This window comes from Emys orbicularis, chromosome 7 (genome assembly GCF_028017835.1).
Source record: "Emys orbicularis isolate rEmyOrb1 chromosome 7, rEmyOrb1.hap1, whole genome shotgun sequence".
Classification (NCBI taxonomy): Eukaryota; Metazoa; Chordata; order Testudines; family Emydidae; genus Emys; species Emys orbicularis.
Window position 1 is genome coordinate 22,458,793 of NC_088689.1, and position 17,568 is coordinate 22,476,360.

Genomic DNA, 17,568 nt, shown 5'->3' on the forward strand with positions numbered 1-17,568 from the left:
ATTTTGCAATAGTGTCCTAATTTTGACCCAAGAATTTATGGTAGCAGAGAGATTATATAAGAATCTCTTAAAACGGATTCTATTTCATTTCTTCCCTCATACCTGCTAACTTTCATGAGCTGAAGGGTGTCTGTTCTTCTGTCATTCCCACCTGCTACAGGCCTTCTTTCCAGCTTCCTCCCAATTGCTCTTGTCCACACGGTGCTTCAAAGCTCAGCACAGACTAACGTTGATCATGGAATCATCACATGTATTGAGTCTGTTGAGCTTTTAAGCTCCATAACTATCCCTGAGTAAAGTGAGAAGCATCTCATGAATTGGGTTAGCTGAGAAGGAATGTGGATCAGGGGACCACTCCTTGGGGAAAGGAACCATCGACTGTTCCCTAAGAAGTGATGGCCCTGCGACGTTGGGCCATGGATAATGTTGGGTGTTTGATGTGGTCCACTCAAACGGGGTGTTAGGAGCAGCCCCACTGCCACCATCAAACTATTTGGAGGGATCCTCACAGTTGAGCTCAGAAGCATCTCCCACCCTTTCCCCATCTTGCTCTTGAACTTGAAGGTCATCGAGACATAGCAGGAATCATAGTTGGTACCGGGATCAGTACTTTTCCCACAGAAGAGACATGGGAACCTGACCTAGTTCTTTCTGGCTGTCAGTGCAGTATCCTTATGCACAGTGGCCTCCATGGAATCCCTGGGGAAGTCCTTTATTTGGCAAAATCCTAGTTGTCTGCTCACTCTAGGATGAGATCACCTATATCTCCAGTGACCCCCACCCCCCAGGAGCCACCAGACTTCAGCTGTTGGCAGAGGTGGCTCTCTGCGATAGGGCATCCTGAACCTTTAGGGCAGTCAGAAGTCATTCCTGAGGATTCCACTGATACCAGCTACATCTTCCTCCTCCTCACCAGATGACACAATGAAACCCAAGTCCTTGTCTCCATTACCAAAAGACTTCAGATCGTATCATTATTTGTTCTGGAACATGGTATCAGCCTGAGGTATTCAGGCTGAGTTTCTTCAGGAGAAGATCCATAAATTGGTGGATATCCTCCAGCTATTGGCTCCTGGGGAAGTTGCTTCCCTATAAATGAAGCAATACTAGAACTTGCTAAATCTCTATGGAATACCCCAGCTTTGTTAAAGCCCACAACAAAGTGTACTATGTGCCAGTGCAGGATTTTGAATCTTTTTTTTTTCTCTCATCCAACTCCAAATTCCCTGGTTGTGACAGTGGCAAATGAGCGAGCAAGACAGAGAAGATATAAATCTGCACCTAAAGAAAAGGAGTTCAAAAGGCTAGATTTAATGGGAAGAAAGGTCTACTTGATTTCCTCCTTGCAGATGTGCATTGCAAGCCAGCAAGCTCTGTTATTGAAATAGGATTTTGTGAACTGGATGCCACATCCGAATTTGTGAACAAGTTGCCAGAATTCCCTAGAGAGGAAGTTGTGGCCTTTGTTATGGAAGGCCATTTAGCGCTCAAGACATCCTTATAGTCAGCCCTGGTTATAGTAGATGCTTCATCTGGGCTCATGGCCTTGGCTGTAATAAACATTTAATAAACATTCCAGTTCTGCAGTTTCTCATTGAAGTCTGTTTTTGTGTCCATTTATTTGTTTGCTTAGAGACTGTCCGGTTTGGCCAATGTACATGGCAGAGGGGCATTGCTGGCACATGATGGCATATATCCCATTTGGTAGATGTGCAGGTGAATGAGCCCCTGATGGTGTGGCTGATGTGGTTAGTCCTTTGATGGTGTCCCTTGAATACATATGCAGACAGAGTTGGCAACGTGGTTTGTTGCAGGGATTGGTTCCTGGGTTAGTGTTTCTATTGTATGGTGTGTATACCACCGGACAGTCTCTACGCAAACGAATACATGGACATGAATCAGACATCAAGAATTGTAACATTCAAAAACCAGTAGGGGAGCACTTCAATCTCCCTGGAAACTCAATAACAGAGTTAAAAGTGGCAATTCTTCAACAAAAAAACTTCAAAAACAGACTTCAAAGAGAAACTGCAGAACTGGAATTAATTTGCAAATTTGACACCATCAAATTAGGCCTGAATAAAGACTGGGAGTGGCTGGGTCACTACAAAAAATAATTTCCCCTCTGTTGATACTCACACCTTCTTGTCAACTGTTGAGAATGGGTCACATCTACCATGATTGAATTGGCCTCGTTAACACTGACCCCGTACTCAGTAAGGCAACTCCCATCTTTTCATGTGCTATGTATTTATACCTGCCTACTGTATTTTCCACTCCATGCATCTAATGAAGTGGGTTATAGCTCACAAAAGCTTATGCTCAAATAAATTTGTTAGTCTCTAAGGTGCCACAAGGACTCCTCGTTGTTTTTACCTCTATTGTAACTGTTGTTCTTCAAGATGTGGGTACAGACATATATTCCATGATCCATCCTCTGTCCCTTTGCATTAGAGTCTCCAGCTGGGGATTTCGGTGCAAAGGAACTGAGTGGGGAGGTGGGGCAGCCCCACCGTTATATAGCCAAGATATTGGCACATGCACTGCCAGTATGGTTATTGCTTGGCAAAATTCTCTGACTTTGGTGTGCTGGGAGCACACACACCTGAGTGGAATACTTGTGTGCACTCACATCTTAAAGAACAACTGTTACAGTACAGGTAAGTAACTGTCTCTTTTCTTTCTCAAAAAACCTCACACATAATTTTCTACAAGAGTTTTGACACTGAGAACATCATTGATGTGTATGCTTTTTGTAAACTGTTTGCTATTGACTTCTGTGATGTACATTTATTAATGGTTAAGAGTGAGAATTTTTTCCATTTTATTTTATAAATAAAGTATTATATGCACAATAATTCACTCTTGGGAATTCATGTCCCCCGCAGATTTCTTTGCTTCCTTTGACTTTCTGACAGGGAAGCAAAGGGAATCGGCAAGAGCAGTCACGCACCACTACCTAGTTATGCAGATACATCATTTCAGGCACCTGGAGCACCTGCGGAGCGGTAAATCACTGCAGGGCTGGGGACACCCCAGCCAGTGGCTTCTACCCTGAGCTGGGATTAGCTGCTAGTCCTGGCTGGGCTGGAGGCAGGAGAGGATGGGACTTCCACTTTTCCTGCAACGAGTGTGCTGAGGCTGTATCAGACCCACCACCAGAATCCTCCCCCAGCTGCAGGAAGCTCAGCATCCTCCCCTGCTTCCTGCCCCCATCGCTCCTCAGCTGTGGGGGGAGGGGTCACTGTACAGGGAACTGCTCCCCCATCTGCCAAACCCCCATGCATCTGGACCTCCCATACCCAGACACCCCCGCCAAGCCTCACCCGGTTCACCCAGAACCCCCCTAGCCCTCCATATCTGAACCCTACCCCATTGAACCTCTGCATCTGGAGCCCCCTGCAGCCAGACCCCCTGCCTCCAGACCACCCCCACTGAACTCCCTGCACTCAAACTTCCACCCTGACAAATCCCACCCCCCGCACCACCCTGATGCCCCACATCCAGACCCCCATGCCACTGACCTTCAATTAGTTGCATCCAGACCTCCACCCCACCAAACCCCACTCCCTCACACCCAGACCCCTCTGCTGAGCCCCAATCGCTTTCACCTGGAAGTCCCAGCAGAGTCCCATTGCCCCTGGACCCCCCCCCCAACAAGCCTCTGTGCATCCAGATCCCCCCACACTAAGCTGCCTGCACCCAGATTGTCCCACACCTAGATCTCCCCACACTGAGCCCCTCCACACTTGGATCCTGCCTGGTTGAGTCTGCCTGTCCCACACCTGGTGCAGAGGGGCAGGGCCCCAGGATGTTTCTGGGGCAGGCCCAGACCTTGCGCTGTGTCAGGGTCGGGTGCAGCCTCACCACTGAGTCTGTATCCCCAAGGTGGGGGGTGTGGAGGCTGCAGGGTGATCTCTCACTTTCGAGCAGTTAGTGGCCTGTGCTCCCCACTGCCATGCTGGAGCCTCTGCATTTATTTACTGACAAATAAAACTTGCAGAATTTTAAAATATTGTGCACAGAATTTTTAATTTTTTGGCACAGAGTGCCCTCAGGAGTAATAATAACAACGTACAATTAAGTGTACAACTTGTCCACCAAATATTAAAATTTGATTGCCTTTAGTAAGATAGCTGTTTAACTCCGAAAGTTTGTCTCCAAATTTCCTTCAGATTTAGTGGAAAAAACTGTTACACCCTGGGACTTACCCTACATAACAGAGACTTGAATTTTAAGAGTAATGCACATGAAAATCACCTTATTGTAATGAAATCCTGCTTGCAGTCTTAATTTTGGAGAAACTATTTGTCTGTTCATAATGGTATTATAGAAAATATTCTAAGAAAACCTCATGCAAAAGTTGAGTTCATTGCACATTTATAATCGCTAGCATATTAATATTTTTGCTAGGAACAATTTCCATATAGCTGGGCCCTAAGCTACTAGAGGGGTCAAGTGCATATTCTGGTGAGGGTTTTAAAAATAAAAATATTTTGTCATTTAAAACTTCAAAACTAATAAAGTTTTCTTAAAGAGTTGCTCTCCTACCAAGCCAGAAATCCACTATATCTTACACTCAATGTATGTAGACTGTTGATATTGTCTCAGTATATGTTGTTTCATCACAGTGGTGCACTGCTGGCGCTACAGACTTTGCCATTCATATAACACATGCAAAACTATTGATAGGAGAACTTCAAAAGTTCTAAGATAAAGTAAACATTCCAAAATGTGAATCTGAATCCATAGATTCTCCCTAATATTTTGTGATCTTCTCCCACAAAATCACCTTTCCCCGTTTAGGCCGTAACTCACTGGGGGGGGGGGAAATCTAGCAACCTGCTATCCTATCTAGTGTGATTGGGGCAGGCAATAACTTTGCTCCCTCATTTTGGCAACTTTATGGGGGCACTAATCCCCTCCTCCCTCTCCCAAATTATCCCTCAGTATAGTGTTTCCCTCTTTCCACTCTCCCTCTGCCACCTTTGCTGGGTACCCTTTTATTTTTGCCTGTCCCCAGTATAAGGTTCATCTTCTCTCCCCGTTTCTCGCCCTCCTCCCCTCTCTGAGTCCTGTTGTCCTCTTTCCGCCTCTACACGGGGTTTTATCAGTTCCCTCTTTTCTCCCATTTCCCTGAGGAATCTCATTGTCGTTCTCCACATTGTGGAATACGTGATAGGATTACAGCATCGTTAATGTGGAGGCTAGCTGAAGCTGCTGCTGTTTGTAGCTGCCTCCAGCTTATGGAAAGCAATGAGGAGGGCAATGAAAGTATACTTGGAATTCTCTGGTTGCTTAGCAGCGCTGGAGCAGTGACTGCTGGTGGTCAGAGGCAAGGACTTGAACCAGTTTTAATTGTATTTTTAGTCTCAGGTACCAGGTCCTTACCTCTCAGATGTCCCTCATTTCAAGGGATGTCACTCATTTTAGATCCAGGGTCACCTAATATCTGCACAAATTTAGTGTCCCCTCATCTTTATTTTTGAAAATTATCTACATCAAAACCAAATAATTATGAAACAGGTGATAAATTCATTTACACTAAAGGAATGAATCCCACATAATTTTTAAGTTTCCTGCATAAATAATGTTTGTGTACCTTTGGTTCTTTGCTATACATTGCTTCCTACAGTTGGGCCAGGTTGAGATGTATGACTGAGGGTATGTCTATACTATCTGCCAGATCGGCGGGCAGCGGTCGATCCAGCGGGGGTCGATTTATCTAGACACGATAAATCGACCCCCGAGCGCTCTCCCGTCAACAACTGTACTCCACCAGGCTGAGAGGCACAGGCAGAGTCTAGGGGGAGCATCAGCAGTCAACTCACCACAGTGAAGACACCGCAGTGATTAGATTTAAGTACGACAACTTCAGCTATGTTATTTACGTAGCTGAAGTTGCGTAACTTAGATCGATTTCCTCCCCCCACCCCAGTGTAGACCAGAACTAAGATAGTCTCAGGCCTCCACCTCTTCCCCCGCCTCCCCTGCAGCTAGTCTCTCTTTACACAATTGAAAAACTCAAAACTTGAGAACAAAATGGTATTGGTTTATTCAGCAGTTGCTTACTCATAGTGCTGAAGAGATGATTGACATTGTGATGCTAGCAGATCAGGTCATGCCAGAGAGTATTCAGGTCAATTCACTTGTGTATTAGTATAGAGCAAAGTAATTGTTAAATTTATAAGAGTGTATTTGGTGTTTAAACTACATGAAAACTAATGGATCTTACATGTATTATTTTACTTGTGTGTCATGTTATAGTGTAATAGCAAACATCGACATTGTAAATATCCCTGTAACTGAATAAATCAGACAAGAAAGAAGCCTTATGAAATGCAAATGAAGAACTTTAACAGAAAAAAGGCTAATTTCAAAGCAAGTGGCCATGGTGTGCCATGACTGAAGGTCAGACTCAAAGTGCTTTCCTCACTCACTGTCATCAAATGAAAAGCCCATGTGGGTAGAGACACTGTCAGCTTGCTTTCTGTCAGAAGAAAATTAAAATATGGATTCGAGGAAAAATCCTGCATCTCTGGACTGTTTGTATTCTAACAGGTCAGAGAAACTGAACGAGAAGACAGAGATTCCCAAAATTATTCTGGGTAGCCCTGAAATATTTTTTGGGAGACCGGCAGTTTATTACATCACTGCCACCATTTGGAATTACAAACTGTGACTCACCTTTATATATATTTTACATGCTTTAACCTCTCAATAACTCTCACTTCCTTTTCTTAGCTAATAAACCTTCATTTAGTTTACTGTAGAATTGGCTACTTGTGTTGTCTTTTGTGTAAGATCGAGGGTAAGTGATTGGTCTCTTGAGACTGGGAGCAACCTGATGTGATGTGATTTTCGGTTTATGTAAACTTTTATCACAAAGTTCAGTTTGCTTGGCAAGATAGACTGGAGAGTCTGTGACTCCATGGTAAGACTGGTATAGTGACCCAGGAGTTCACATTTGTTACCGGTTTGATGAAATACCACCAGCTTGGGGTGTCTACCCTGTTTTCTGACAGTCTGCCTTGAGATAGGCAGTCACAGTTGTGAGCCACTGCAGATAGCATGAGAGACATCATCCCTTGAACATTTAATAAACAATGTGAAATAGTCAGTATGTGTTCCTTAGACTATATATGTGAAGGATGTTTAAAATGGAATAGAAACAAATTATATAATAAGGGGACTTTCACTGATTAGTTTAAATGAGCATAATGTTAACTAACTGTATGTAACTTCTGAAATCTTAGCCTAGACTTTTTTGTTTTGTGACTTGGGACACTTCACTATTGATAAACTGTAACATTTATAGGCTTCCTAAAATGGGTTCCAAAGCTTGTGGCATCTTGGATGTCTCAGGCTTGAGTTTCTTTTTATGTACAAATTGTAGTGTACTTAAAACACATTCAGTACACACTTCAAACTACATATATATCCACTGCACCAACTCAGCATTATGTTTTTTAAGTAATCTTTGCACAATAATTATGTATTACTTCCCTGTCAAGTAGTGAGTTAAAATATGATCTTACTTGCAAGATAAAGGGATGCAAAATTTAAGAGTGTTCTTCTCTATACATGAGTGTGTACTCTTGGATAAATCCGATATACGTCAAAAATATTTGAAAAATGCAAGATCTTAATCAAAATAGGAATAACAAAACTAATCAATGAACACCTAAAATGCAGTTTCACACATATGAAGATCTTTTTACATTCTATGTTATAGAAATAACATTTTGAAATATTTTTTAGGAAAACATACTATCCCAAAACCACATCCTCCAGTTGTAGGTGAGGTGACCCACCACAGCATTCAACTCTCTTGGGATTTGGAAAATACAGCACAAAGAAAAGGACCTCAAGAGCAATGGCTAAAGATGTCAATTGAAGAAGAGGACCCCAGATTACATACCTATGGTACCATTTATACGTAGGTGCAATGTTAATGAAGTTTTATCTTAAGTTATGGCTTGCAAAGCATTTTGAAGATGAAAAGTGATGAAGAAATGCTAAATATTTATTATGGTGGCAATGTTGTTTTTGTTATGTTCTGAAAACTATTACATTTTTCATTCAATTTTTAAAATCTAATTTCTTTTGAAATAAATTACTTAATATAAACACAATTTTTGAGGTAATACCATGTATTACCTATAATTGTTGTAAAAAAAAAAGAATATGTTGTTACTCTGCTCCACCTTGCTTGATCATGAGGGGTGCATACCTGAAGCAACTGAGTAACACCTACATGGCTGTTAATTTCCATTCAATTCCCTTGGTCACAGTTAGTGACTGTCCCCTTAACTGCTATATATGGCTGTCAGTATGTTAGGTGATGTTGAGAGACAATGGTTGAAATCCTGGCCCCCCATGAAGTTAATGGCAAAACTCCCATTGGCTTCACTGGGGCCAGAATTTCACATAGTGAGTGTGTGAGGTGTGGATTCTGCTTGGCTGACAGATAGCTGAAAAGAAAACTAAACCTACTATGCAACCTGCTGGCTGACAGCTCCAAAGTGGTACAATCATCTGGGAGAAGATGGCCAGTTCCCATGAGAATATATTTAATATTATTAGGGATGACCTCTCTTTTCTTTCCATGGGTTATGGTCTGTATAGGCAAAATGTGGGAGAGAGGGGCACTAGTCACCCCCCACCCCAAAGTGGCTTCATATCCTACTCCCACAAAATGAGCACTGAGTCCCTTTATTTCCCTTCCACATTGTGCCTAACTTGAATAATGATTAGTTAGCAAAGTGCAGAACTTGCCTCTGTAGGAGTAAGGAGCTAAGATGATGCTAAGAGTGATTAGGGATGTTAGGGTTAGAGGGCAGAGGCTGTAGGATCTGCTCCTTCCCTTCCCTTTTGCTCATGTCTGTATATAAACAGACACCAACATAAAATCTGTAAAATGAGCAGCTTGTTTGTAAAGCAGTCCATGGATTGATGTTGTATGCTGTTCTTCACAGTACAACCTGCCTTCCCCTAAAGCCCCAGGAGATCAAACTTCTTAAGACTAGTCACTTCTTAACTTGAGCCTTTTGCATTGCACTGTTGTATGGCATGCTGCACTGACTCCAGATTCTTCAGTAACGCATAATATGGTTCCCAATATTTAGAAAACCTTACAGTGTAAGATTTGTCACTAGGTGGCAGAATTAGACTGTATTAATACTGACCTTTCATGCTTCGCCAAAGCAGTTTCTTTCACATTTCATATATTTTAAAATTAAAATGTTTTTAAGATGCTGGGTTTTGGGGAAAAAAATCTGATAAATATAGTATTTTTAGAAGAAGAAATTTTGCATCTTGGATGCAGTAGGTGTCAAAGGGCAAACTCTATAGAATTCTTGTAAATAATTAATTAACCCTTTCACTTTGTATTTGTTATGTAAAATAAACTTATTAGACACCTGTTTTTTCCCCATTGGGGTATTACTGCTGCAAAATGTATTTAAGCTATAAATGACAACAAAACTATATATTCAGCACCTGGTTTATAAAGATGCGCTCAGATCTGTGCCTAATTTTCAGATATACTTGCAGCAACTGCATGCACAGATTAGGTATTTGTATAGGCAAATGGCTGTTTATGCTTCTAATGGGCAGTTTGCATCTGAAAATATCTAATTTACATGCTCACTTAACCTTAAATGGGTGTATAAATTAGGCTTTTGTCAACATGAGAGAGTTTTACCAGTTATATTGATATAGTTATATAGGTACAGTAACTCCTCATTTAACGTTGTAGTTATGTTCCTGAAAAATGCAACTTTAAGTGAAACGATGTTAAATGAATCCAGTTTTCCCATAAGATTTAATATAAATGCGGGGGGTTAGGTTCCAAGGAATTTTTTGGGGGGCAGACAAAAGGCATTATATACTGTACAGCACTGTACTCTACTGTGGTGGGGAGGTGCCCCTGGCTTACCCCACACAGGCACAGCCCGCTGCAGACAATGAGGCAGGCAAGGGCGCTAGGAAGCACCTTGCGCAGCAGCAGCTTCCCCCCAGAAGAACAGGTGCTGACTTTGCCGGGGGATGCTCCAGGCCTGCCTCTTCCCGTCCCCGCTCCACTCCAGGCCCGCCTCTTCCTACCCCCACTCCATCTCCTCCCCAGAACATGCTGCGTCCCCGCTCCTCCCCCTTCCTCCCAACGCTTCCCTGCTGCCAAACAGCTGTTTGGCAGCACTTAGGACTTTCTGGGAGGGAGGGGGAGGAGCGGAGACGCGGCGCTTCTCCGCTCCTCTCCCTCCCACCAGTGGCAGATTTAGAGTTAGTGGGGCCCTGTGCTCAGCTTCATTTTTGCCCCCCCCCATGGGGGGAGCATTCTCTCTTATCTCCCCCGCCCCCCCATTTTTCATTTTTTTCTCCATTCTCCTCCTGGGGCTCAGGACTGGGGGTGCTGGGTCTGGGAGGGAGTTAGGGTGCGGGAGGGCGCTCAGGGTGGAGGTGTGGGAGGAGGCTCAGGGCTGGGGCAGATAGGAGGTGCAGAGGACTTACCTGGGGCAGCTCCTGTTTGGTGCAGGGAGTGTGCAGGTGGCTCTGCGCAGCACGGCACCGCCTCCATGGTCGCGATTCTGGGAGCTGCCCCCCCCCCCGGGCAGGCAGGGCTACCCTGAACGCAGGGGCTTTAGGGGCTGCAGGGCCCTGGGCTAAGGGGGCCCCAGGGCCCTGGCCTGCAGCGTCTCTCTTAGGGTTACCATATTTCAACAATCAAAAAAGAGGACTCGGGGTGCCTCCCTAGCCCTGCCCCAGCCCCACCCCCTCCCACTTCCCGCCCCCTCAGAATCCCCCTACCTGTCCCCTGACTGCCCTCTCCTGAGACCCCCCCCCACCCTAACTGCCCGCAGGAGCCCACCCCCTATCTAAGTCTCTCTGCTCCCTGTCCCCTGACTGCCCCAACTGCTCTCTACACCCCCTTCTCCCGACAGCCCCCCCCAGAACCCCCGACCAATCTAACCCCCCCGTTCCCTGTCCCTTGCTTGCCCCAACCGCTCTCTACACCCCCTTCTCCCGACAGCCCCCCCACAGAACCCCCGACCAACCTAACCCCCCCGTTCCCTGTCCCTTGCCTGCCCTAACCGCTCTCTACACCCCCTTCTCCCGACAGCCCCCCCCAGAACCCCCGACCAATCTAACCCCCCCGTTCCCTGTCCCTTGCCTGCCCCAACCGCTCTCTACACCCCCTTCTCCCGACAGCCCCCCCCAGAACCCCCGACCAACCTAACCCCCCCGTTCCCTGTCCCTTGCCTGCCCTAACCGCTCTCTACACCCCCTTCTCCTGACAGCCCCCCCCAGAACCCCCGACCAATCTAACCCCCCCCGTTCCCTGTCCCTTGCCTGCCCCAACCGCTCTCTACACCCCCTTCTCCTGACAGCCCCCCCAGAACCCCCGACCAATCTAACCCCCCCCCCCGTTCCCTGTCCCTTGCCTGCCCCCCCCCCCAGGCCGAGGGAGAGCTGCGAGCTCCACGTGCAGCCAAACACTGTGACGCTGCTCTGCGGGAGAGGAGGGAGCAGGGGAGGTGGAGGGACTCTGGCTGCTAGAGGCCCCAGTGGCTGCGAGCGGCTTTCAATCAGGCCCAGCCGTCCAATCAGCCGCGCCGCACTCTGCATGAGGGGAAGGGGGAAATCCCGGACATTTCTACTTTATTAGAAATCCCCCCCCCCGGACGGCCATTTAAAGCTGAAAAAGCCGGACATGTCCGGGGAAACCTGGACGGATGGTAACCCTAGTCTCTCTGGCCGGCTTTGAAGGGGAAAGCGCCGCTTCTCTCCGGCCACTGGCTGCGCCGCTGCCCCTGCTCCTCCTGAGTCCTCCGGTCCGTGCTCGAAGGGCCGCATTTCGAAAGGGGCTTTAGAGCTGTAGGCCCGGGGCCCCCTTAGCCCAGGGCCCTGCAGCCCCTAAAGCCTCTGCATTCTGGGTAGCCCTGCCTGCCCGGGGGGGGGGGGGTGTGCAGCTTCCCCGCTCGCTCGCTCCCTTCCTTCCTGCCTCCCAGAAAGTCCTAAGGGGGGAAGCCCTGGGAGGGAGGGAGAAAGGGAGGGGGAGGAGGCGGAGAAGAGGAACTTGTGCAATGCTCCCTTGTAAAGTCAGCCAAACGACGTTATAAGGGAGCATTGCACAACTTTAAACGAGCATGTTCCCTAATGGAGTAGCGACGTAACTTCGAAACAACGTTAAGCGGGAGGACGTTAAGTGAGGAGTTACTGTATAGTCATCTCCTATGTGGATGCTTTTAGTCTAGGATAAGAGTGTTTTTTTTCAGGTTAGCTTAAATCCTTTCCCAAGTGACATAAAATAAACTGAAAAAAGTCATTCTTATCCTGGAATAAGTGTGTCCTCACTGGATTTATATCAGTATAACTTTATTGGTTTAAATTCACAACTTAGCTTATACTGCAAAAACTTTCCCAATGTAGACACAGCTGTAAGGTCTAGATCCTGTAGATAGATCAGCGTGGGAGCAGTGGTTTAAAATTGTATGTACATTTGTGCTTGAGCAGTTATGCATCAGGACATTATGCTTAAATGTTGTTTGCCAAAATGTTTGAAAAATACTATATGAATTATTATATAAGAGATTTTTTAGGGGCTATGCTAGACAACATGTCATAGAAGGTCTTCAGCCAAGAACGACCTACAGATTTCGACTAAAGATCACTAGTCCTACAGGGGAGTGTGCTTATAGTCCAGCTGTCTCAGTATCCACTACAAGTAAGTACAGACTTTAATTTATTATAAGGTGACAAAAATTACAAAATTCCTTACTATTTAAAAAAAAATTGATATAAAATAGCTGTTGAATTGAAAACTGTAATTTGGAATTCACAAAAATTGAAATGTATATTTTGTAAACATAAATTTATTACTTATTCTAAGAGTATTATGGGTTCTCAGTCACCTACAAGCTGTTTAGTTCTGTATTTTCTAAAATAGTAGTTTAATTTTACAAAATATAGTGTGCTATTTCAATTTCCTCTTCATGTTATTCAGACCCCAAGTGTTGGAGTAGAAAATAGGCCAGGAGTGTTACTAGTTCCATCAAATGCTACTGTGGTTTCTTTTTTTACTCACTTCACTTGAATTCAAAAGCAGGTTTATTCTCAAACTGAAATAAAGGTCTGTCCCTTAAAGAGGAAGAACAGAAAATATATCTGAGTCTGTCAGCCACAGGTTTCAAGAAAGGCTAGAGAATGTCTCTGTGTCAGAGAGAGTGGGACATGGGACTCTCTGATTTGGATTGTCTCATTGGGGAATAGCACAAGGGAAAGAATCAGAAATACTTTAATCAGTGAAAGATGTCTTCCGAATTTATGAGTGACAGAGACAGGGCCATAAGTGGTGGAATATATATCCCTTGTGAATAAAAATATTCCTAATAACACATTTTTCATGTTTTCTGGCCTATTCAATTTCATATAATTTACTTAGAATTTTTTTTTTATTGAGAATGTTAGTTTTCTTTATTGTTGTGTGTGTCCAGGAATCATATCTGTGTATTGTGTGCTCTGAACAAGTTGTGTTTCTGCTGTCATTCTAAAAGTTAAAGCTGAAGAGGTACAATTTACTGCTCAGCAGGAGAGACCAACTGCAAGATGTGATTCTTGAACATAGAAAAGCAAAGGGAGATGCAGTATTACCAGCCTCAATTGTTCAACAATCATCAGTCCGGCCCCCAAAATCATGAAATTGGCTTAATCATAAGATATTAAAAATAATAAATGTTGGGTTCTTAGTCTTTAAGTCACATTTGAGTCACGTTTTCAGGCTTTTGTCTGTAACCTGCATGATTGCCATTGGATCTTGTTATGCCTGTTTGTCTGCTAGATTAAAGAGCCCTCTATCAACATTCTGTTCCCCATGTAGGTACTTATAGACTGATCATACACCCGCATCTCATTGTGTAGCAGTCACGGTCGTGTAATCTTCATGTGGTAAATTTACTGCAGTACTCTGGGACCGCCAATGGACCAGCATTGCCTAATTTTGCAGTTCTGTGGTAAATGTGACACAATGTCTGCACTTTTGGCACCTTCACTCTTCATTGTGATATGGCAATTCCTATGAATATAAACAATTTTATTAAATAGTGAAGCAAATATGGCTTAAACCTGAATAACTTGCCATATAGACTATTTTCTTTTAACTGTTGCAGTTGCATGTAAATATTTTCCATTAACCCATTTGTAAAATAGTCTGTGAACATTATATTATGCACATGAAAACAGACTATGACTCTAGGTTTCTAATTTGCATTCAGTTGGATAGTGGTTTAATAAATCAGAAAAGCAACTACTCTATTTGAAAAAAGGGTGTTCTGCCTTTTTTTTCCTCCAGGAAAAGTATAAGAAAATACTGCTTAAATGAGGCATGCAATTTTAATCAATTGGGCCCTAAAAAAAGAGAGACAAACAGCTGCTGCTTGTTAATTGGTGAATGTCTTCACCAATGAGCTCATCATTTATTCACTGCTTTCAATGGAGCCTTAAATTCCATAAATAAAGGTGTTATCACCACATTATAGTATGACTGCTTGCACATCTGTAACAAAATGACTCATTTATAATACATGAAGGATTCATTTCAAAAGAGAAATGTATGACTTTCACCTGTGCAGATTTATTGTGCTTTTCTAATTATTATGTTTTATTGTGAGTGGACAGAACTCTCATATGAAAGCACAGGCATGCATGCTTAAATTCACCATATGAAATGTTAATTTTTAAAAATATTTATATTAAATTTTGGAACAGCACTAAAAAATTCATACATCTCACTTTTATTTCCTCTGACTCTTACATTGACCCCCTACACAACCAGATAACTGTTCTTTTCCAAATAAATTGCCCCTGCAGATTCACACTGTGGTTACCTTGGGAACTAGATGCCCTGCCATGTGGATATGTAACCTTGACAGGGAGGTTTTGCAGTGGCAATGCCAAGGAAGAATTTAGAGTTTTGAAGATTATTTTAAAATATGTATGTTTCAGTAGTGTGGACAGGAAATTTGCAATGATGAATCCAGGTAGACAACATTAATGGTAGTTGATTCTCTGGTCATTTATGCCAGTTATGCAAGACTGTAAATAATTAGATTTATATTTATATCTTTGTTGTATTAGACATTAATATACATAATTAACAACTTTCATATTTTTCAGGAAATCTAAGTGGGAAAAGGGCATAAGAATTCTGTACCCCTGCAAACACTCATTCCAAATCATGGATTAAAACATATTTGAATGTTCCCACTATTTGATTATTTTCTGGTTGAAATTATTATATATTATATCTGTATTTAATAGACTTCATTTTTAATATGCAATTTAGAAACTTTATATTATTTTTAATTGAAGTAGAATGTCCTGAAAATGTTTGTGATATATGTTGTTTGTAGACTAAATAACTCTCATTGTATTGTTGGTGTACACACTAATGGGTAACTGGTGCTCTCGTCTTGAAATTCAGGGAGAAATTACCTGCTACTAAAGCATACCATTTTAAAAATTCATGACCGTTTATCTTTGTTCTGTGGTTAACTATAGTGTCAGATAAATGCAGGTCTGGAAGGGACCGTCAGAAGTCGTATAGTCCAGCCCCACTGTCGTATAGTCCAGCCCCACTGTGCTGAGGCAGGGACAAATATACCTAGATCATCCCTGAAAGGTGTTTGTCTAGCCTGTTCTTAAAAACCTTCAATGACAGGGATTCCACAACCTCTCTAGGAAGTCTATTTCAGTCTTTAATTATCTGTATAGTTAGGTAGTTTTTCGTAACATTTAACATAAATTTCTCTTGCTACAGATTAAACTGATCACTTCTTGTTCTACCTTCAGTGGACAAGAACAATTGATCATGGTCCTCTTCTAACAGCCCTTAACATATTTGAAGACTATTATCAGTTCCCTCCTCAATCTTCCTTTCTCAGTACTAAACATGTCCAGTTCTTTTTAATCTTTCCTCATAGGTTAGGTTTTCTAAATTTTTGTCGTTTTTTTTGTTTTCCTCTGAACTTTCTCCAATTTGTCCATATCTTTCATAAAGTGTGGCATCCAGAACTGGACACTGTCCTCCATGTGAGGCCTCCCCAGTGCAGATTACAACAGGACAGTTATCTCTCTCATATCTTACATATGAAACTCTTGTCCATACACTCCAGAGTGATGTTAGTCCTTTTTGTAACTGCATCACTTCGTTGAATCATATTCAATTTGTGATCCACTGTAACCCCCGGATCCTTTTCAGTCCTTAGTCAAAAGCAACAGAGGGTCCTGTGGCACCTTTAAGACTAACAGAAGTATTGGGAGCATAAGCTTTCGTGGGTAAGAACCTCACTTCTTCAGATGCAAGTCAATGCCGTCCTTAGTCAGTTATTCCCCATTTTGTAGTTGTGCATTTGATTTTTTTTCTTTCTAACTGTAGTACTTTGCATTATTTTCATTGAATTTCATTTAGATGATTTCAGTTCTCTAGTTTGTTGAGGTTATTTTGAATCCTGTCCTCCAAGCACTAGCAATCCCTCTCAGTTTGGTGTCATCTGCAGATTTTATAAGCGTACTCGCCACTCCATTTTCCAAGTCATTAATGAAAGTAATGGATAGTACTGAACCCAGGACAGACACCTGTGGAACCACTCTAGATACATCCTTCCAGTTTGACAGTGAACCACTGATTCCTGCTCTTTGATATGGTCTTTCAACCAGTAGTGCACCCCCCCTTTCATCAAGACCACATTTCCCTAGTTTGCTTATGTGAATGTCATGTGGGACTGTGTAAAAAGCCTTACTAAAATCAAGGTATATCAAGTCTGCAGCTTCCCCCGCATTCCCTAGAGCCGTTACCATGTCAAAGAAGAAAATTAGTCTGGTTTGGCATGACTTGTTCTTGACAATTCCGTATTGGCTATTACTTATTACCCTACTGTAGGTGCTTGTTCAAACTGATTGTTTAGTAATTTGTTCCAGTATTTTTCCAGATATTGAAGTTAGGCTGACTAGTATATAATTCCCCATAATTCTACTTTTGTTTCCCTTTTGCCCCAAAGCTGCAGGTTTACCTGAAAGCAGCTAACAGAAGTGTTTCTGTCTTTTAACACTCAGATGCCCAACTCCCAATGGGGTCTAAATCCAAATAAATCTGTTTTACCCTGTATAAAGCTTATGCAGGGTAAACTCATAAATTGTTTGCCCTCTATAACACTGATAGAGAGATATGCACGGCTGTTTGCTCCCCCAGGTATTAATACATACTCTGGGTCAATTAATAAGTAAAAAGTGATTTTATTAAATACAGAAAGTAGGATTTAAGTGGTTCCAAGTAGTAACAGACAGAACAAAGTAAGTCACCAAGCAAAATGAAATAAAACGCGCAAATCTATGTCTAATCAAACTGAATACAGATAATCTCACCCTCAGAGATGCTTCAGTAAGTTTTTTCCTCAGACTGGACACCTTTCAGGCCTGAGCACAATTCTTTCCCCTGGTAAAGCTCTTGTTCCAGCTCAGGTGGTAATTAGGGGATTCTTCATGATGGCTCCACTCCTTTTGTTCTGTTCC

At 43.0% G+C, this 17,568-nt stretch overlaps 1 protein-coding gene across 1 annotated transcript in view; it reads left to right on the forward strand.

Moving 5' to 3' along the window:
• The first annotated feature begins 924 nt into the window (after window positions 1-924).
• FANK1 (fibronectin type III and ankyrin repeat domains 1) overlaps window positions 925-17,568 on the forward strand; it is a 34,145-nt gene continuing 17,501 nt past the window's right edge. Inside the window, exons 1-3 of the mRNA XM_065407601.1 lie at window positions 925-947; window positions 7,772-7,939; window positions 12,603-12,727. Coding sequence (XP_065263673.1) covers window positions 925-947; window positions 7,772-7,939; window positions 12,603-12,727 — 316 coding nt within the window. The remainder of the gene's footprint in view (window positions 948-7,771; window positions 7,940-12,602; window positions 12,728-17,568) is intronic.